Below are 21,503 nucleotides of genomic sequence, written 5' to 3'. Positions count from 1 at the left end.
AGCTCAAAATCTGTCAATTTCCTGTCTTCTTCTTCAATCGTTGGGGTGTGTAGACATAAACAGGATGAAAATAGCCACCGAATCCGCTGTAGTATTTATCAACTACAAACAGGGAAAAGCGCAGTGCCACTAGGTTTGAATCAAGGTGTTGCTTACAAACTGAATTCAAACATATCCACGCCACATATATACTTCGCACCACACCATGTGCACGAGTCTCAACAGGACGCCAAAACAAATGCTTGCGAACGGCCAGTGAAACATAACTTAACAAATAATCATCGACCAATAGCTAAACAGTCAATATGTGAATGATGAATTAATGTACAGTTTAGAGAATTTTATATCATGCTAATTTCGCCAGTTTTACTAACCAAATGAACCTTACAGTATTCACATAAAACTCGAGTACGCAAATTATATTTTTGTTGTTGAAATCTCGTGGTACTGTGTTGGTTTATATCAGGGGTTGACAACCTGCGTCCCATCGGCCTAATGCGGCCCTTGATTGAAGATGGTGCTGCCCGCAGAGACCTGGCAAATTTGTGGCTAGAATCTAATGCAAATTTTACTTGTAGTTAAGCATATTTGGTAAGCAACAAAGAAACACCTTGTGTTATGCACAGGTGCGGGTGCGACCCTCGATCTAATTTTGACAGTTGTATTTGACCCCACTCTAACAAAGGTTGCCCACCCCTGGTATATATACTGGTTTTGCATTTCGAAATGTAAAATCAACGTTAAAGAATTATTTTGGGTAGCACCATTCAGGTGTTTTGTGGCTTTGTGCCGCCGGTTTGGTCTGTTTACTATGGCGTGCGGTGTTTTCGAGATGCGGAACAACACACTACGTAACCAGCACCCGCTGTCATGCGCCGGAAATGACGTAGCGGCTAGTTGAAAAAGGGAAAACAGAGAGAAAAGGAAAGAAAGACAACTTTAAAGTCCTTGCCATGCTTTTCCTTACTCACGAAGGCCTATGTATAGTGGTCCTAGCAGCAAAAGCGGAAGGCGTTCTATTCACTTATAACTTTTTTTCAGTTTTGCTTGCTAGGAAAGTTAGCTTGAACTGCTGTCTCGTTCTAACGCTGTCACCTACGAGAGAAAGGAGTGTTGTATTTCGGCATGTCGGTCCTCTGCGACTGGGATTACGTTTGTGATATCGTCGACAACTTTGTGTCCGATGACCAAGCCTCCGCACCGAGTCAGTTTTGGAAGCAAGTTCACGCACACAGCGAAGCACAGCAAATGTAAGTTAACGTTTTGCAATTTACAACTATTTCTTATTGCATTCTGTTTTTTGTTTCTGTCCAACAAAAAGTTGCGTTGAAGTGACATATCCGACCTGGTAACGTTCAATGTGTAAAGAGTTTTAGTCGTTTAAAAATAGTTGTTTCAACCTGAAAATCATTTGTTTAAACCTGAATTCGTTTTGCATGCTTTGCCTGGCAATGCGCCCTGTAAACATCAGCCTTTGAGTTCCCAAACGCAAAGACGTCTTCCTTTATTGTTTTGCTAATTTGTCTTCCTTAAATATTATGGCATGTCATGCTAGGAAGGAGAAAAACGGCTCATGTGTTGTCTGTTATTGTGCTTTTAGCTGCTGTTGCTCACTCTGTTCCTGTTGTTGTTTTTCATTGTTGTTGTGACCTAAGATAAACGAAAGCGTGAATCATACTCAATAACGAAAGTGATTAGGCTTGGGGAAGTGTCTGATGATGGTCCGATAATTTTATAACCAATCCCATCACTGGATTATGCAATAACTAACCATCTAGTCTCGATTTAGGTTCTAAATCAATTTTCGTGGTATGAGTATCGTTAGTCGTTGCGAAACATTTTCTTGCGATTACAAACTACTCGGCGCGGTTTATTTATGCATGGTCTCAATGATGCCTCAAAAAGTAACGTTTTGAACCAAAATATATTTGTTTGCGGAAGTTGCTACTATTTTCAACTAATGCTTGCGTTTACATTACAGATACGTGCAATGCCTGGTATTCAAATACATCTCCTACACCCTTGGGTTTGGTAAGTCATAAGAATCAGACTTAAATTTACATTTTATACCCTATATTCATTTTACTAATCAGTTTCCCGCTGGTTTTAAAGCTTTTAAAACAAAATCAATGAAGCAAGACAAATATAGAGGATGTGGGCATTAAATTGTGTACTAGTTGGCCAAGGTGTTGCTTGATGCCAGCAATTTTTGCATAAGAGATACGTTTTTTGTTTTTATTAAAGCACATAACCTTGTGGTACAATAGAGTAAATACCCTGCCATGTCTAATAACATTTACCGTTACTGTATAACGTGATAAACTGTCACCTTGAATTGACCTCTGCCGCGAGTTTGCTGCTGTAGAAGCGCTTTGCACAGCCGGTTTGCAATTTGCACTCAATTTAAGTTTAAACGTTCGTGAAATGTTCCCAGATCATTCATACAACGCATGTGGCCGTTATCGGCTAAGGGCCAAAAATATGGATTTACATTTACGCTCAAAGTCCGAATGAATGTACAATCCCCGATGTTTGATTGATTGCTGTGTTTTGCGACACAGAATCTCCGCCTAGTCGTCACGAGCAGTAGTGATAGTTTGTCATTCATGTCGTGTGACAGTCGTGATTCGTGTTTTATGAATCGGTTTTCATCGCATTTACTTGAGTTGAACAGGTGACTCTAAGTCACTTTTAGTATACGATTGCCGTAAATAGTAATATGTACATGTATATACTTACGCTTCTGTTAGGCCAAAACATTAAGACCGAATATGCTCTTTTGGTGATATTTTGGTATTATATTCAAATATAAGTTAAATATATAATTACAGCATTTTGGAGTTTCATTAATAAGTTTATTTGCATTTGCAACAAAGGATTCGTTTAGAAACACCTATTGGGACGATTCCTTTGGGCTCAGCTTGGTTTAAAGCAGGGGTCTTCAACCTTTTTGGCTTAATCGCCCCCTTATTAAGGCACTGTCTCCAAATCACCCCCCTATGAGATTGTTATTTGTATAAAAGTTCTGCTTTTTGAGCAGACGTGGGCGGTTAGATTCAGCCAGCAACACGAAAGCTTCAGTTAACAGCTAACACCTAATTTAATTGCTACTACAACACGCAAGGTCCATTTCACGCACTTCTTTTAAGTAACGCATCTAAGATTTGTTAAAATTTATTACATCATAGACAAAACAATATTACGATTATGCGCCAATAATCGCCTTCTTTTGTTGAAAACAATGGGGTAGTACTCTGTGGAGCAGAAGTCCAAATGATACAAATACTTCGCAGTTTGGGAAGTGTGAAAGCGTAACAAGTTTGAGGTAAAGCTCATTACCGTTGTATCAAAAAAGTATGGCCCGTCACCATACATAGCCGCAATAAAGTGTCCCCTGTGGCAAATTAAATGCCCAACCTTGCTCACGAGATCACAAAAAGTACAAAAATTCACCAGTAAACACAATGTATTCAAATAGCAACATGTTTAAGCTGATGCGTCCCTTATCCCTGGTGTTTGTTAGCAACACGAAATATATCTGCTTGTAAGATAAAGTTAGCTGAGTCTCACAGTTCTTGTACATATTAAAACAATCAGTAATGTTGAAATCGCCCCCCTTTGAAGTAAAATCGCCCCCCAACTTCCAAAATTGTCACCATCGCCCCCTCGGTAGACGAAATCGCCCCCGTTGAATAACCCTGGTTTAAAGCCTCAATCACTTGACCTGTTGGCCAACTATTCTTTTTTTTCTTTTTTCAATGCAATTCGCTTAAAATGTGCTACGTTATTAAAAATATGTTTCTCCGTAAAACTAATTTTGGAAATGATATTCTATATTTTGTTGAACATTCAACGCCTTTGCTGGTATTCTTTTCAGTAACCGTTTTTTGGAACTCTAAAATCCTATTAATAGATAGTATACTCTAAGGCTGAGTTTTACCTTTAGAAGCACCTGCGCATTCGGTCTTCTTTTTAAGAGGGTAGAATCTACTTTTCAAAATACCCGAAATAGAAACACAAATGCTTCCTATTTTTCAACTTTGTTAGTGTTGTTTGATGCATTGCGTTTTCAACAGGTCACAAGCCGCTGCGCGAGGCAATTCGTATGATCAAGAACGTCTCCACCTTCCCTGGTCAAAACGCAACTCGCCAGTCAGTTGATATTACGGCGCAGGGTTCAAGTCCCGGGAAGGCCACAGTGCCACGCCATGCTTCTCTCATGCTGGGAGTTTCACCGCCCAAGCGCTCCAGGTCGAATACGGTGCCGAACCGGAGGCCCAGTATTGAGTCCAAGGCGTCCGCGGCTGCTGGCCGGTCTTCTGCTGACCACGGATCCCACGAACGAATTAAACGCAAACCTAGCGACGTTGTGGACAGCATGTCAAGATCTTTGCTAGAATCAGGTAAGTTATTTTGAAGACGGCGTTAATTAATCAACTAAAGCGAATTTCACTTAGTGAACAAACTGTAACGTTTGTTAAAACTAAAATTTTATATATTACTTGCTTTCTGCATATAAACGTGCACTGTGTAGCACACTTTTAGGTGCAGATAAAATTTAAGGATGACGAAGAGCAGAAATCATGTAACGAATCTTAGTTTAAAATAAAACTTCCAGAATTTTCACCGAAAATGTTTTGTAGATAAATTATTCTTTTCAGTGAACAAAACTGCCCCAAAATACCGAATTTATTTTTGTGCTTTGATTGTCTCTTGCAACCATTTGCAGACGAGGATCGTGTAGTGATAAAGAAGTTGAGGGATATTATGTATACCCTGTCTTTCGTGCTGGAGACTACTGACGTGCGCTCATGGGATTTTAGCAACCTTCGAGAAGTCTTTCTCATTTGGAACAAAGGTGAATTTTTGAAGCAAATATTATGTTCTAAAGTATACTACGTCCCCTTTGCATTGTAATTGTACTGAAATAAAAATCCTACTTACTAACAGTTGTAAATTAAAGAATTCACGCGTGTCGCATTTCAACTAAACTTGGAATTTCATCATTTTAATTTTATTTTTTGCGTGAAATGCATGTAATACTATTTGGCAGTGATAAATCATATCAGCTTGTAACAAAAATGCCCTGTTCTAGCTGTAATCAAATGTCTAAAGTCAAAAAATGTGGGTCGTGAATTAAAAATACAAAAAGAAAAATTTCTTGAAACTACAAATTACAGTGCACATGACCAGGGTTGTGTTCCACCCCCAGTTACTTAAAATAGAAGTGAAAATTTGCATTCTGTTTCGAAAGTTTCATGCCTAGTGAGGTGACTCACATTAAATTTAACGCGCTGGGCGTTTTTATTTTGCAGCACGCGGTTGGGAACAAAATCCCACCAGTTTTGAATCGACGGTGAGTCGTTATATCCGAAGTTTACTTTTTCTTATATTGCTGCACGTTTACATTAGTTTTTTCCCTGAAAGAGTGTTAGAATAATTGTTGATGTAAAATAACAAGGACATGTTGCTTGATTGCTAGTTTTGTCCAACAAACACAACGTACTGACCCCACCTTTTTTTTAAAAAAAACAAAACAATAGACTATGTTCGACATCTTGGCTATAGCATAAGAAATTTGAAGTCTATTTTTTTACTTATCGTGGCAATCTTATCATTTATGGTAATTAAACTGAAAATTAAACATCAAACAAACAAACGTTAAACCGTTATTTCTGTTCAGTAGCAAAAAAATATGATATTTTGATCACTCAAGTTATAATTTTTAGACACACATTTTTAAGCAACGTTTGCAAATTATTAAAACTAGGTCATGAAACGTTTGTCGAAACCTCCGGACGAATCAACTGACAAAGAAAAGTGGAAACGAACGTTTTCCGATATTCTTTCGATTTACCTCAACTCAACTGGTCAGCAAACAAACGGCAAAACACTCGATGATAAGAAAGGTACAAAAACTTACTTTTTATCGATTTATTCCAGTTCGATGTATTTCCACACAACACAATTTGATTTTGTGGACACTTTATCTTTTTGAAATGTGATTTTTAAAAAAACATGCCAATTTGATTTTTATGTAGTTCTGACTGTATTCCATTGCAACGAAATAACATTAAAATGACAAAAAAAACATTTTGTACGACTTTTTTCCCACAAAAAGTTTTTAAAAAAGGATCGTCAAAATTAAAGTATTATTCTAATGAGATAAGTAAATCCAGAAATCTCGTTCTTGCATGTAGTACAGCGATACTCTTGTTTTAATTAATATATTGGGGTCAGAGTCCACTCGCTTATAAATACCCATCATCCTTTACTTTTCAAACTCCCCTAGTAACTTACGTCGCCGTATTACGCGCAACCTCTTTACAGCAACAAAACCTGTCATGGCGTCTCAATCTCACAACAACTCACGTCCTATGACGTCACAATCGGCTTTACAAGGGCTACGAGCCAATATACGACGGATGTAGGGCCTTTAGTCGTGCAGGTCGTGTGCAGTTGTTTTGCTGCTTACGCAATCGCGTGTTTCCTTGCGCGTTTAACCAGGTTGCGGGGCGTGGTTAAAATCTAAACTTTTTCCCGAAAACCGAGTGTGATGTAATATCTGCACACGGCACTTGGTTCTTACGCAAGGTGAAACTTCTGGAACGCTTTTTAAAAAGGGACTTTTTCACATCTTAGACCTTTACATTAGACTTGTACACACATACTGATACCGTTAACCAACAGTTATTTTTTCCATGTTCTTTCTGACAGTCATGTAAATAAATCTTTCCTTATCGCATGTTGGCAACGTTCTTGAAACTATATGAAATACCTTTTGTTGGATGGCAAGAAGGCATCATTTAATAACCAACATTTTTGTGCATTTGCAGTGGGCGACAGCACGAAATATTGGGCGCTGTATCACGAAATTGACCACAACCATAGGAACGTGGAACTTATCATGGACGCGTTGAGCGAAGCTGCTGACAAGGTACGTGGCCAATTCACGATTTAATTAATTTGACACAAAACTTTATCAGTTTATTCATAAGTTTTTTGTAAGCATCCATAGATTCTATAGTAAATTCAATATGACGGCAGGTGGAAAAGATCTGACGTTTTAGACAAGAATACGGCGATAGCTCGAAAAAAACATGAAAAACGTAAAAAAGTGTAATTAATGAGCCTCTCATAATCAAATTTTAGGACGCAACAGCGCATTGGCGCAAGTATAACTTATTTGTCTGTCCCGCTCGCCGTGTCTGTGCAGCCGCTTAATTAGGATTAAAAAACTTCCAATACGATTTGATTAATCGATTTCTAATCACCTCTACGGGAAGGAAACTTCTGGCATGGTTTCATATAGTTTCGCTACTTCTGTAGTAAACAACAGATCGTTTAAGTCACCTCCCGTATAGCACTAAAATATGTTTCTTTGCAAAGCGTCATTGTAACGTAAACTGTCTGCAAAGTGAACATAAGACATATATATATATTTTTTTTGCTTCAGTTCGGGCTAAAAGGTAGGAATTGTACAGATATGCAAATTCCAAAACGTTGGTTTAATTTTTTGGTTTCTTTGTGTATTGTTGTGCAAGAACGCATGTATTGGTATTTTGCGTTTTCGCATAAAACCACAGTTCGTGTGGCAACACTAGATCGTGTGAAGTAACTTCCCGTCAAACAAAACAGAGTTTCTTTACTGGTTGTATATCCTTTTTGTGAATCACTGTCTGTCGCCGCCGTTATGTTGACAGGCAACACGATCAGGACGACCTAGAATTAGTTCCGTTCATTTTTTTACTCACAACAAGCCACATCAGAGTTGCAAGTCGGGCCGGGCTTTTCGGGCCGGGTTCGGGTTCGGGCCGGGTTCGGGCCGGGTTCGGGCTTAGGTATTTGTGAGAAAACGGGCTTAAAACGGGCCTGACTTTACGTTCCGTGTCCGCCATTTTTTTAAATAAAATCACTCAGCTAAGTAACAAGTCTCTGGCTTTGACCTAATGCCCACCCTACTCTAAAAAATATTGTTTACGCCATTGTCTACTATTGTTCATTGTGTTTGTCTTTCTCTTTTTTCTTTCTCATACTTTGTTGCGAGGCTTTCGTGGATAGGCCTGTTAATCAAAATTTCGGGCCTAAACGGGCTTCTCAAAAACGTTTCGGGTTCGGGCCGGGCTTCGGGCTTATACTTTCGGGTTCGGGCCGGGTTCGGGCTCAGATTTTGGGCCCGCTTGCAACTCTGAGCCACATTGCTACACGCAACGCAAAAACGGAAGCTATAGCCTTCAATGTACACACATAACGAGATGCAATTATGTCATTATTTAAATTCGGTTTAAAGGCTGGCCTATCTATTTACATGTGTCAATTCAATGCGTTGAACCAAAACTATAGGTAGTTGTACCTTTCAGACTATTTATTTATCTAATTTGTATAGCTTTGCAATTAAACACCGCTAATTGTGCGTTTTCCAGGTGTATGAACTTGCTGAGGAACAGAAGGTTTTGCCTCTACTTCACATCATTTGCGACACAATCATAACGGTGAGACTTCAGGCAGCTATATATATTTTCCTTATCTCTTAAAACCACAGTTGTTTGGACCGGGCGTTTCTGGCAAGTTCGGGGTTGGGTTTTAATGTAACGGTTTAATTCGGTCATGACTTTACACTTGGCCTTGCTTATTTCGCAATTTCATCAACTTATGGGTCAAGCTTTGTTTATTTAAACGGGTTCGGCCGGGGTCTTTTCAAGCTAACTTACAACTAGTTTGTGTTCAAACTACACAATTTTTTTTCCTGTATCCAAATCAGCACATCTTGTAAAAACAACTATCAACGACCTGCTACGGCCAGCAATCTGCAATTAAACGTCTGATCCTTACAATGCCAATTAAAACGTTTGCCAAAAAGTTGAAAAGGCAGGTCATATCAGTTTGTCGAAAACAAACAACATTAATTCAACCGGATTTGACCCATTCAATTGCAGTTTGTCAGCTGTGCCCTCACTTGACTTCATTTAAGTATAAATCAGAACTACAGAGACAAACAGTTTTGATTTTTTCCTGTTTTAGTTGGTTTTGAAATGAACTGTCTTTTATTCTTTCGCAGGTTCCATTCGTTCCGCTTGAGTGCCTCGAGAAAGTTTACGCATCACTGCAGATGTTTTATCTTTGGGCCAAACCGGTTTCATCAGCTGTGAAAGAAGTTCTCGACTTAATACAAACAGAAATGAAATCGCCAGGTAAAGACTTGCCATTTTTGCCCATACCTAAGCGTTCACCACTACATAAGTTTGATCACAGCTAACAGCTCATATTGGTAAAAAATGTCTTTGTGGTCATCAGTGCAAAATAATAAAATGTTAGAACGTACGAAATGTGTAGGTTTGTTTATATGTTTATAAGCCCAAGTGGTTGTCAAGCTATATTTTCTACCCCATGTATGGCATTACATTTACACTTTTGCATTATACAACTAACACCACTGTTATCGCACAGAAAGAACTTACACTATTTTGGCTAAAACAATTTGCCCTTAAATAACTTGCACTTTAATTTGATGCTGAATCAACGACAGTGTTTAATGGCCAGGCTAATGGGGAAAAGGTCGTCCCAATCTAACAAATTAGTCGCAAATGACAAAACTGTTTGGCAGCCAATTTCTTCCTAACGCGATTATCCTGCTCATTAAACCGCCTCGCTGGAATAACGGCCAAAACATCGTTCAACAACACTGTTAAACGGTTGTCTGTTACACCAAGCCTAAATGCATGCACCCGACGTTCATAAGGCCTGTCCTTCCGGGTGAGAGTAAGTAACACGAATTGTTTTGCTGGCTCAACGGCTTGGCAAAATCCGTAAGCGAACGTGCTGCAGCACCAAATTAGGCCTGATACATTACACACCGACCGTGCTTGAATTCAGTTACCACCGCTTTAGCACACGTAAGGTGTTTTTTTGGGTGTGAGTTGACATTACTTTACACACATGACTGTCTATTTTAAACTTACTTAAAATGTAACAATACGTGAATCATTTTTCATGTTTGTACACATTGCAGCAGTGGATCTTAATAGTTGTATTATGAATACAGAGGTGCTACGTGATCGCGTTTCCAGTTTTTCAACTTTTATTATGTGTACATTCGCAGGTTACTTCAGTCGCATGATCTATTGCCAGGAGCAAGATATCCACGATGTGTCACGTGACTCAGACGTCTACACTCCGTAAGTTTATTGGTAAAAACTGACATTTGTAAAAATGTAAAACCGGAAAAAAATCCTAGTTTAAAAAATACAAAAAATTGCTAAACAGGCTGTAAACAAATTTAGTTTAGGCATTTTCTGATATTTAGTTGAAGAACCAAAACGTATACCCTAGACCGAAAAATGGGCTCAATAAGTTAAACCTGTGGTGGGATATGATCTACCACTTTGTTAACAGTATATTTTTTCTCCAGAAGCAGTGCTGTGAATATCCTTATTGACCCTGAATTGGAGCAGACTGACCAACTGACTTCTGTATTTGAACGAATCTCGTCTCACTATCAGAGGCATTCGAGAAAGCGGAGTTCGAAATATCACCGCGTGTTAATTGAGCACATGTTCCACTCTGTGTTTGGGCCCGAAAGTTGCGATCTCAAAGCTCTGCAGGCTGCCTTAAAGGTATGTGTGTCCAATACTGTATAAAAGCACGTGATACGATTTGAATACGGCAACATTAATAATATGGAAGTCCTATCGTGGCAGAAAAACACAGTTAACGTGCTGCAACAAAAAATAAATAAGGAATGTGGATGAACAATATTGTATTGCATTGTGGTTAAGGTATGCGCTTCTGTTGTTTAACGTTCTGTGCGTCTGTTTTTATCTCTTACTCTGTAGATATGTTTGTTTGCTTTTTGCTGTGCAAATGCCTATATGATGTAGCATCTTTGTTTGTTATTATTGCCCTGTGGTATAGTTTACTAGAAAAACATTTAAATAACTTTTAGCGCTCCTTAACGTAACAATTTGCGGTGCCGCTAGTCTCCCCCTCAAATCCGGCGTTTCCTTTTGGCCACGTGACCGGTGCGTCACAGTGCGCATGTTGTCTGTCCCGGTCGGTTGGGCATTTTGCAATACGAGGAAACGGCAGCAGTCGCTGTTTTTTGCGTTCACATGGCGTGCGAGTGAAAATGCCAATTCATGTTGTTTATCGACAAAAGGCGCTTTACTGCGAAAATCTGTAAATTGGAGTAAAGGCGAATTTCGTTTCTTGGCGTGAACCACGTCTCTGGGCCAATGCGTAAACGGGCCAGATAATTGAACATTGTACCATGACACTGATTGATGTTTCAGGCGTGCCCAGCAGCCAATCTTAGCACAGTGTGTACCGAAGCGCTGAATGTCATGGAGCAGTCGATCACCATGGAAACGCACATCTCGGCACAGGAGTTCCTACGTCAGCAGCTGGAAGCTTTGTCCAACAAACTCGTGGAAGAAGCAGGTGAGTCTCAAAGCCTTACACCCGAGATAAAGTTTTGAAAGCCGATTTTGCATTGACTTTTAGTGAAACCGTTAACAATGCAAAATTCAATTTATTTTTTTAGTAAAACATAGGGAAAAACGCATATGTTGTCCGACGTTAACAAACAGGAGAGAACGAGAATTAATTTGGCCAATTTGTTAGAACCCAAAAGTTTTTTCAATTTGGCCGAGCAAATTTGCGTTAAATCTCAATATACCGGTAGTGTTATTTGGCTTTATCGCGCAACAATGAGTTGGCCGACTTGTGTTTTATGTAGGCTTTGATAATATTTACAAGCAAGACAACACTTAATTAGATTCGAATTGTTTTAAGACCCAAAAACGTTTGAAACAAACAACACACAACAAGGTGAAGATGACAGCCGACCTTCGAGTATAGTTCTTGATCAGACGATTCGTTCATCCCAATCCACTGGCTCACTGCAAGGTTACCAGGGAGGTGCTGTAGTCAACCCTCCCCGTAACCGGTCCTATCTGAGCCGGACCACTTCTTGTACGTCCATAAGAAGCGCCGTGGCCCGCTGCGAGTCTGTCGCGCCAAGCTATGAGCGACACGCGGCGAGCGAAATGCGACACGCTCCAGTAAGACGTTGCAACCAAAAACATTTTTTCCTTGCAGTCAATTTGTTTTCAATGACATTTCAAGAAACGGTTTTCGACACCAAACTAAATTTGATATGCGTTAGTTTACCTTTAAAGCAAAATTATGTGTACCAAAAAATACTAACATAACACTTTAAGAAAAAAAGATTCCGAGCTTTAATGAGAAATTTCGGCAATTATATTTACTGTACTTAGTTTTAATAGCAAATTTTCGGTTTAAATCCATCGAAACTCGCCTTCTAGCAAAACAATACAAGGACAATTTTGCAACAGAACCCTTTTGTTTCTACAGACCACTGTAAAGGCGTATGAGAACAAACAATTGCCGGAATTTTTGTACCAAATTGTCCGAACCACTGCCAAAGACTTCCTAGTCGAGAAAAGAAGAAGCGGTAGTTTCACATCGGCCAGAAAGAATTGTAAGTTCGCGGAAATTTACAACTATATTTAGGCGAATTCAGTCCGTAGTTTCGGTCCATGAGTCTTTACAAAACCTAAGCAACAAGCTATTTTTAGCATTGCCTTATCGAGGACCAACATCTATGTTTAATCAATATTAATAGTCGGCCTACCTTGTCAAGAATTCTCTGTGGTATTTCAATAGTGGATACAAATCTTTTTTTACTTCTAAGGCTATAAATGCAGATCCCACAGTAAACGAAGCTTGCGATAATACTTTTTTTTTCTTAATGCCAAAAAAACTTTATTTTTGTGTCCAAATATCATATTTCGCTAACCAATTTCACCTTATGATGCAAAATTCTGTGGTTCGCAAACATGTTTTACTTTTTGTACCGATTTGTGAACTAAACGAATATTTTTCTTCGGGCAGATTTGCAGCGTCAGAAACACAGAGTGAGCGATCCACGTGACAGCGGGCTGATCGAAGACTACTCGGAGCCGACCGATAATCACGTGAGCAAAAGTCAGCGCACGTCACAGATTCTAGCCAATCACGAAGCTTCTCTGAGCGAGACGCAGGGAAACACAAGTGTAAGTCTGTTCACTCAGTGCTTTTAGCAACAAACAGTTTAATTAGGGATAAACAACAGCTACGAAGAATAGTTTGTTTCAGTGGTCATATTTAAGTTATGTAAGTTGGTGTAAACCTTTACCGTTCCCCTACAAAGCCCACATGGAGCAATAAGTTTCAAAAATTTCGGGAACACATTTCGACTAAGACAATTGGACAAGATTTTGGTTCAAAGTACTTTCTTAATTCGCAGTCATTTTTAAAGCTCCTTGAAGGTACGACATGCTCAACATTAGAATTAAGGCACATAATATTTAGGAGTAACACACGGCGGTCAACACTTTTTATCTATAGTTGGGATCTGTATTTCATAATGGCACAAAAACTCTAGCCTTGACAAGAATTTACAAATGTGTGTTTCACTATAGCGAAGCCAGGGTAATTGTATAAAATGTTTGTGTGAATTACAGAACGACGGGGGCTCGGATTCGCACGTCGAGAGCGAAACATTCTGGAAGGAATTCCTTGAGCGTGGATTCGAAAGCGACATCGACAATCTCATCAACGATATGACCAGCCTGGACATTCCCACGCAGGAGAAACCCCCTCTCGAGTTCCTTCCCTCGGTAACAGAACCCCCACCCGGAAAACCGGCCCTGGACAACGACGTAACTGAGGCTCTAGAGACATTGGACATAAGTTTAGAGGACCTCGACACCATTAGCACAACAAACGAGCATGAGGCGCCACCTAGGGAGAGTTCGCCGAAACGAAGAAAACGCGACGGTCACAAAAAGTCAAAGAGTCGATTCAAGACGATGCGCATAAAAGGGAAGAAGATAATGCGAGGAGCAGTTAAGAGGTCTTCATCAACACGAGTGCTGCCAGGATCCGAAGAGGCTGCCGAGAGAGAATCGCTGAACGGTTCCAACGCTTTGGATGTTTCTGACTCGAAGAGTCCGGATCCAGATGCCAAGAGTGAACAGCTGTCGATGAGTAAGTGAATTTTTGAAAGTGGAGTGGTTTTTGCATGGTTTGATTTGTGATGTGAAATGTTGATTTTGGTAGAATCCGTAAAACTCGTTTTGTAGAATACCATGATAGACATGGGAATGCTTGGAAAACCAGCTAATCCGGTACAACGCCTGTAATAGGCCTGGCGTACTGTGATGATAGATAGTAGATAAAACATAACGTAAACCTATGTTAACCATGACCCGTTCAGGCTAAACATGATAGGTGCAACTTTTAGAACGCCGATTGCAGTGTTACTATATAACTGTAATGACTGTCCTCGTTTAAGTTTTTGCCAGAAGTGGGGGTTGATAGTCAGAAAGTTGGTCAAACAACTGAAAGTGTCTTATGCATGAAAAAGACTGTTCCGGTGGCATGTACTTCATGGCTTGCGTTGGCGTCGTGATGAGGCTGTTTTGTTGAGTGGAACGAAAACATTTCTCGAAACTCTTTTGCTTTTCACTTTAAGTTTCTTCTTTTCTTGTTTTGTTACAAAATGCTCCATTCGCTTTAAGGCCATCAACATATACTCACTAATTAGTTTTGTAAGCATGTGGTGTTGTTTCCATTTTTCAGCATGACAAATCATTTCATTTTAGTTGAAACTGTTAGTTTTAGCACAAAGATAGATAAAAAAAAAAACAGTATTTGAGTTTACGTCATTTGGGTCGACCTGTATACAGCAAGCAAAAAACCTTGGTTTGAAAAAGTTGAAAGTCAGTCTTGGTCTGTAAAAACTTATGATAACATATTTCCGATAAACCATGTTCTTTAAAGCTAATAATAGTCCCATAATCCCAATAAAAAATACGATTTACCGAAGAAAACTTGTGAATCATAAAGTTTAAAACAATTACTGCCCGTTGTAGTGGCACAAAAAACATAAAAGAGCTTCAAAACCAATTACACATTCTCAATCTTTTCCTATTTCATTCTACCCTTCAGCGTCGAGCAGTTCTTCATCGACTCCGCCCAACGCCGCCGCGGCCTTTTTCGACGCCGTTTCCCTGCCGCGCTGGCGAACGGTTTCCGATCCCCTGCGCGACCGCAAGAAAAGTCGCCGTAGCTCGAAGTACATCCACTTGAGCAGTCTCTTTCATAGCACGGGCACTGTAGACCGTAGCGTATCTCAATCCAACCTCTCCTCAGTCAATCATCATCCAGAGCACGACAGCGCCGCTAGTGACGGAAGTATGAACGTCACTGTTCCAAAACACTTTGTTTTCGGCGCCGGATCTTTGTCGAATTCGAACGACGCTTTGTCCGAGTCATCACCGAACCACAAAGGCCAGTTGGCGAGTTTGGCTGAAGGTATTAGACGTTTTTAATGTTAAATCGTGTTTATGTACATCCGTGTTAATTAAAGGGTCAAACAATATCTTACTTTATGGTAACGGACGGCAATGTTTTATAGTAAAATTGTCAAGTAAAATCGTATACTCACAATTTTTACTTCGTAGAAATAAATGCACGTAATTTTTCGTTTATGAGCAGAGTAAACGCATTTTGCCCAAAAATGAATGCTATTGTTGTCATTTTCTTGTGATAACTTTTGTTCTTCTACTTATCTTTGAATTTTGTAGATTCAAAATCGATTACAGACGAAGAAGCAAGAATTAGGTAAGGATAAAAAAAAAGTTAAAAAAATCATTTTTAATGCAAGTCCCATACCAACACCATTAAGACTGGAAAATTGAACTTAATAAACTTTACAATCACTTTCAACTTGTAAAAACTTTGGTTGTACAGTTTATCTATTGTAAGTTAAGAGTATTTTGACTAAAACACTGCCGTATTCGCAGAATGGATTCAGGCGTTGTACTCGACAAACCATCCGAGCGACCTCGATATCGTCGAGTACCTTCTGTTCCTCAGGGCACAGATTGGGAAGGGAGCGGAGTGGCCGGAGTTAAAATATCTCGAAAACTCGCAGTGAGGTGAGTTTAATTACTCGTGCGAGTTTCGTAATGGAACTGTAACTTAGTACGCTCTTGTGGTTCACATTGTTTCACCATTTTTCAACGGTTTTTCCATCAGTGTTAGATATCAAGCGAGAAAAAAACGCAATTTATTTCTTGGGATTTCAATTGAGTAAATTCCCGGATATAAAGGGATTATGGGATTGGGATTTCTCCCCATAGTTAGCAACAACAATTCGCTATTAAGTCTTAAACATGCAATCAAAAACGTGATTATAATACTAATGCAAAAACGAAATTCATTTCAACACAACTTTTAGGTTTTGATACGAAAAACAAACTCGAAAACATGTTGACAACAGTTGTCAGTCAAACTCATAGGCAAATCAGCAAGGTCAACTGTGTTCTATTGACTTGCAGGAAAAACAGGAAGAGCAGAAGTTCAATGAGTTACCTTCCCGAGAGGTCAATTCGCAGGAAAGTTCTCAAGATCATGTTCGTGGGCAACGACAAAACTGTCAGCAACCTGGCAAGAGCTTACTACGAACTTCGGTACTTACTAACATTTTGTCATTGTTATAGTGGTTTTATCGATTGATGAAGACTTGTAAGATGACTGGTCTGAAATGCAAATACATACAGTTAGTGTTGTATTTAAAAGCATAATGTTGAATATCGTAAAAGGCACGAATCAGTTGAAAACGAGTAACGTCCAATTTATATTTGCATAGTGTATGGAATTTTGCACTCATAGTTTGTTTTACTTCTCACGCTAATACATGCCTGTTTTACATCATAGACGTCGTCAAATGACCAGAGCCCCTCTGCTTAATCACGTGGATCTGAGAATGTTTTACGTCCCAGTTGGGGAAACGCCGTTCGAAGACGAAAGAATCGATTACCCTGGTAACTATGACACTATACGCGAATTCAATTATTCAACCCAAAGCGAAATTCCAACTCAAATTTCCCGTGTTTTTAGCCGAACCAACCAGCTTTGACCTTCAGATCGGCGAGATGCTCGGGTCCGTTGACCCTTGGTACCAGTCGTCCGTAACGATGACCTTCAATAACCTGTTGCGCGTCTGTCCAAAGGTCAGTGTACCACAGCCTTTCAAAACCTGTTTCGCGTTTCGAACCTTGCACCCGCGTCAGTCAGCAGATTTTGAAATTATTATCAAGTCGAAATCAAATGTCTGCTCAGACGCTGACGTCATAGATTTCCTTTTTTGCGCAGAACATCGATGGTGACGTCGAACACGATGGAAAAGCCAAAGAGGATCCCAAGTCCAGATCTATTGTTACACCCGAAAAAGTAAGGCTACAACACTATATATACAAAAAATATTTTATAGGTCTAAATCTAATGCGTTTTGTGACTACAACATAAATATATCAAAGGCCCAATATTTTGATAACAGTCAATGTAGCAACCAGATAAACACTTTACGATTTTTCAGATAATTGCCAACAGCTTGGCAGAATATTCCCGATTTGCCGTCACAACGTACAACGTTCCTTTGTTCAAGGTAAGTTGACTAAATCATACGCATAGGACCAAAATCTCACATACAACAATTCCATGCAGGCCAACATGCGTAGCAGCACGAACGAATCGATAACAGTTGTTTTCTGCACTGGTGTGGAGATTGGAAGTGTTGCTTACAAACAGGCTATCAAGCAAGGTACTGCGTCTAATTTTGCAAATTTTTATTTAGCCTATTCACAAACATATTTCACAATTATTTTAATCTAATGTTGGTTTCGGTTATCGAACGGTGCTTTTTCGCCAAGTATATGGTGCATAACTGAAAAATCATTTCGTTGATTTTGCGGTTACGACACAAAAAATATTTTTAACCTCATATTTTTTCACTACGGTATTTCACACTTTACTCGGGCTGTTAATGAGTATGTCGAAGCAAAAATTGTCCGAACACAGCAAAAAGTTGTAAAACACCACTGTTGTAACAGCTTATAACACAGAAAGATCGATGTTTTGATATGGTTTTGTGGTAAATCTTAACTAATTGGAAATTATGATTGTAGGTCGGTTTGGAAAGCTTGTTGATCTTTCCAACGACAGCGGACCCCCGGAAGCCTTTACATCATTTGAATATGCAAAAGTAAGTTTGGATTAACCATTGTAAAGAATTTAAATATTCAATAAATAACCTCGGGTTTATGTAAATTTTCTGACAGTTTGGAATAAATGGAACGTTTAAATCAAGCACAAGGATTGATGCCAAGTTTTATCGATCCGTGTCTATTGTTCCAGTGGCTCTTACTAACGACAATAAGAAAGGTAAGATGATGCAATAGAACAGGGTGGTCCAAACCCTTGAACTTTAAAACAGTTGTAACCAAGTGCTAGCAGATGTGCTTTGTGGATAAAGTATTTATGTCTCAAACATAAAGTCGATTAAAGCTGCAAAGTTGCTCCTTTGATACAAAAGAGTTTATCCATTGCGGCCCCCGAATATTTACGCTCTAATTAGGCACTTAATTCACACATTGTATTGGACCAATTTGCTATAGAATATCCCTAAATTTCGACTTACTAATAAAAATCTTGTATTTGCCATAAAGTGGCAAGTAAACCCAACCTAGTTTAGTTATTTCAAAACAATTTATACCAGATAAATGTACAAATAAATACAGAAATGCGTTTTATTTCACGGGGTTCGAACCCAGGAAACTACCGGGGACGAATCCCTATCAGGGTTTTTTATGTCTGTATGTGGGTCATGGGCTTTTTTTCACGGGGTTCGAACCCAGGACACTCCCGAGGACGTATCCGATCAGGTTTTTTATGTCTGTATATGGGTCAGGCGCGCCGGACCATTTGGGCTTTTTGACTGATTTTAATCGACAACTAGTCGGTTTGCGCCATCTAGCGGTTAATTAAGTAAAGTTATGTAATGTCTGTGGCTTTGATTGCCCTTTGTGATATTTACAGTAAAGCATTATTTGACCTTGATGAGTTAGTTGCTTCAACCACCACAAACCATACAGAGAAACCAAAGTGCGATGGTTGCATCACGTAACTGTGTTGTGTATGTTTGTGCAGAGCAAATGTTGTACGCCGGTGCTGATAGCATGCACGTCACCATGGTGGAGAACGAAAAGTATGTGAAATCAATCAAGAAACTGAAAAGGGTGAGTTGTTTCAAAGCTTGACAGTTTGATGTCGACCAGCAATGGTTTTAAAATATCAAGCCGTGTAAGGCACCACCTCCCAAACAGAACATTGCTTGTTGTTGTTCGAAGTTTATCGAGTTCTGTGGTTTCAATGCATTGTGTAGACTAATGTAATAACCAACTAGACAGCTTTTGGGGCATTCGAATAAAAATAACGGTTTTACCGAACTCTTGGGTTTTGTGGATTCAGGGAAAATAAGTTTTATTTTTACGTTTCTTGACATGTTGAATTCTTAGGATCAAATAATAGGCTACCAATCCCGCATAAGCGGCGATCTGCCACCAAAGTACAGTTTTCCTCACATAGCAATTAAATCTTTTTTCAACAGGGTCAATCAGAAGAGGAAGGCGTGGAATCAGTTGGAAGCAAGCTTTACATTAGCGCCGCTAAGATGGAAGTCGAACGACCAACCCAAGGAACCTTCGCCGTGTGGATCGATCAGACCCTGATGTACACGAACATCAAAAGGTAATAGCTAACTGATCAAATAATACCCAGCGCGATTGCTCAACTGACAACAATCAGTGTTTTTTATGATTTTTTTAGAATAGTAGTAAGGTACACTAAAATAGGTGAAAGTTTTCAAACATCGAGGTACAATTTATGTAGGCCTATATTTCTTTTTATAATCAGAAAGTGGAAAAACTGTAAAAACTCAACTTTTAGAAATCACATTCAAAAACTAATTTTTTTTTACATTAAGTAGAATTCGCTTTCGTACAAACAAAATTACGTTGAACAGCTATTTTGGTTTGGTAATATTGGTGTCTGTGGGATAAAAACAAAAAACAAATTTTTTCATCGCATATTTTTGTCCGCAGCATCGAAGTCAGTCGGTGTGTGGCGCCGGAGTATGAACGAAGTCACGCACCGAAGCGAAAGCACGCCCGAGGTCCCCCGAAGTTCGTTTCCCTGCCTTTGAAAACGTTTTGGCCACTGAACAATCCTTCAGCATAGCAACAACAACAACAACAAAATTCTCCAACTCTGTTAACACTTTTCCACTCGCTGAAAAAAAACTTATAGGACACAAATACTGTCGGCCCAATGGGATTCAAACCCACAACCAACAGGAGTGAGAACTGATGTAACAGTTGTTGACAAGAACACTGAAGTGCCATATTTGATTCCTGCAAAACGTAAAGTCAAAATTGATCAAGGTGAATGTCATTCGTGAAACTTTTACAATGCACAGCCTCTTTTCATCATTGGAGTGTAGATTGGATTCGTGTTGCACTTATAATTTGTATTCTGCTTTTTATTTGTTTGTATACCTGTGTTTTTTAACTGAATACATTCGTCCCAGCAAATACGTGCGTCGTGAATCCCTGATTGACTGACGCAATTGCTTAAGTAGCAGCAGTCATGCGTATCGTCACATGCTTATGAAAAGATAATACCAAGCGCTTACACCAAAAAATTTAACGATTTAAGTGCACTTTTCAGTAGAATTTAATAATTGTTTAAAAAATAGAAAAGAAAACCAATTTTACATGGGTAGTTTCACCGTAGGGGCCATAAACCACCTGCGTCTCTGCGGTAAAAAGCATCGGCGAAATGGTAACCTAGCAATTTGTAACATTTCGGTTTCTCCGCAATATAGACCAGTGTAGCCATGAATCCAAGGTCAGCAAGAGACTGTCATTTTCGTTGGTTTGTTTTTTAGTAATATAGTAAAAAGGTTGGATATACAAAGTTAAAAGCATACAGGTGGCTTTTATTTAACAACGTAACATAATAATCATTTCAAGAGAATCCACATGAAATCATTTTATATGGCACAGAGGCTTTACAGCACATATCCACTATGATTGCTATTCACACATAAATCATGGAACATAGAAGTAAACTTTATATTTCATAAAAGTGTTAAGTGTAGATCAATAACTAAACAGAAACTAGTAGGGTGGCTTAGTACATTTTGCCATTGCACATACACTATAGTTGTAAATAATAATGCATTTCAGGGTTTATTAATATGGATTTTGACATTGTAATAAGTTTGCGTAAAAAGACAGTTACAGGGTGAATCACAACAATTGACACCAACAAATGGCAAACTCTTCGAGTTATCCAAATTTCATTAAATTTGGATGTTGTTTAAAAATTCACCCATTTTAGGGGGCTAACAGGGTAAATAGTGGGGCTAATGAATCAAACAAAACAAATGGCACATCTACATTGACCATATCTACCATCTGTGAAAGTTTCATCCAAATGCATCAAAGATTTCACGCCAAAAGTGCATGGACAAACTTCAATGGAGAAAAAAAAATACAGAAAATAAAAACTACAGAGTGAAATCAATATGCTTT

General features: G+C 39.1%; 1 protein-coding gene across 3 annotated transcripts; it reads left to right on the top strand.

The window, feature by feature from the left end:
* Window positions 1-1,045: 1,045 nt before the first annotated feature.
* Window positions 1,046-20,498, top strand: LOC145213894 (uncharacterized). Of its 3 annotated transcripts, none has more exons than XM_080082305.1 (30): window positions 1,046-1,250; window positions 1,982-2,031; window positions 4,077-4,403; window positions 4,730-4,858; window positions 5,316-5,356; window positions 5,771-5,909; window positions 6,837-6,937; window positions 8,424-8,492; window positions 9,059-9,191; window positions 10,100-10,175; window positions 10,412-10,613; window positions 11,289-11,436; window positions 11,791-12,059; window positions 12,373-12,499; window positions 12,913-13,073; window positions 13,524-14,049; window positions 15,013-15,378; window positions 15,651-15,687; window positions 15,870-16,004; window positions 16,407-16,538; window positions 16,786-16,892; window positions 16,969-17,081; window positions 17,224-17,301; window positions 17,447-17,515; window positions 17,575-17,671; window positions 18,036-18,112; window positions 18,189-18,291; window positions 19,057-19,145; window positions 19,517-19,656; window positions 20,010-20,498. In XM_080082305.1, the coding sequence occupies exons 1-30, from the start codon at window positions 1,126-1,128 to the stop codon at window positions 20,143-20,145; spliced, it is 4,302 nt and encodes a 1,433-aa protein (XP_079938431.1). In that variant the 5' UTR covers window positions 1,046-1,125; the 3' UTR covers window positions 20,146-20,498. The 3 variants fall into 3 exon arrangements, with proteins under 3 accessions (XP_079938431.1, XP_079938432.1, XP_079938429.1); XM_080082306.1 differs by having other exon boundaries at window positions 10,409-10,613; window positions 15,217-15,378; XM_080082303.1 differs by having other exon boundaries at window positions 10,409-10,613.
* The last annotated feature ends 1,005 nt before the right edge of the window (window positions 20,499-21,503 follow it).

The sequence above is a fragment of the Phallusia mammillata genome, chromosome 2 (assembly GCF_965637545.1).
Source record: "Phallusia mammillata chromosome 2, kaPhaMamm4.hap1.1, whole genome shotgun sequence".
NCBI lineage: Eukaryota > Metazoa > Chordata > Ascidiacea > Phlebobranchia > Ascidiidae > Phallusia > Phallusia mammillata.
The sequence above is the reverse complement of the archived record's forward strand: the minus strand, read 5'-3'. Positions and strand labels throughout refer to the sequence as shown.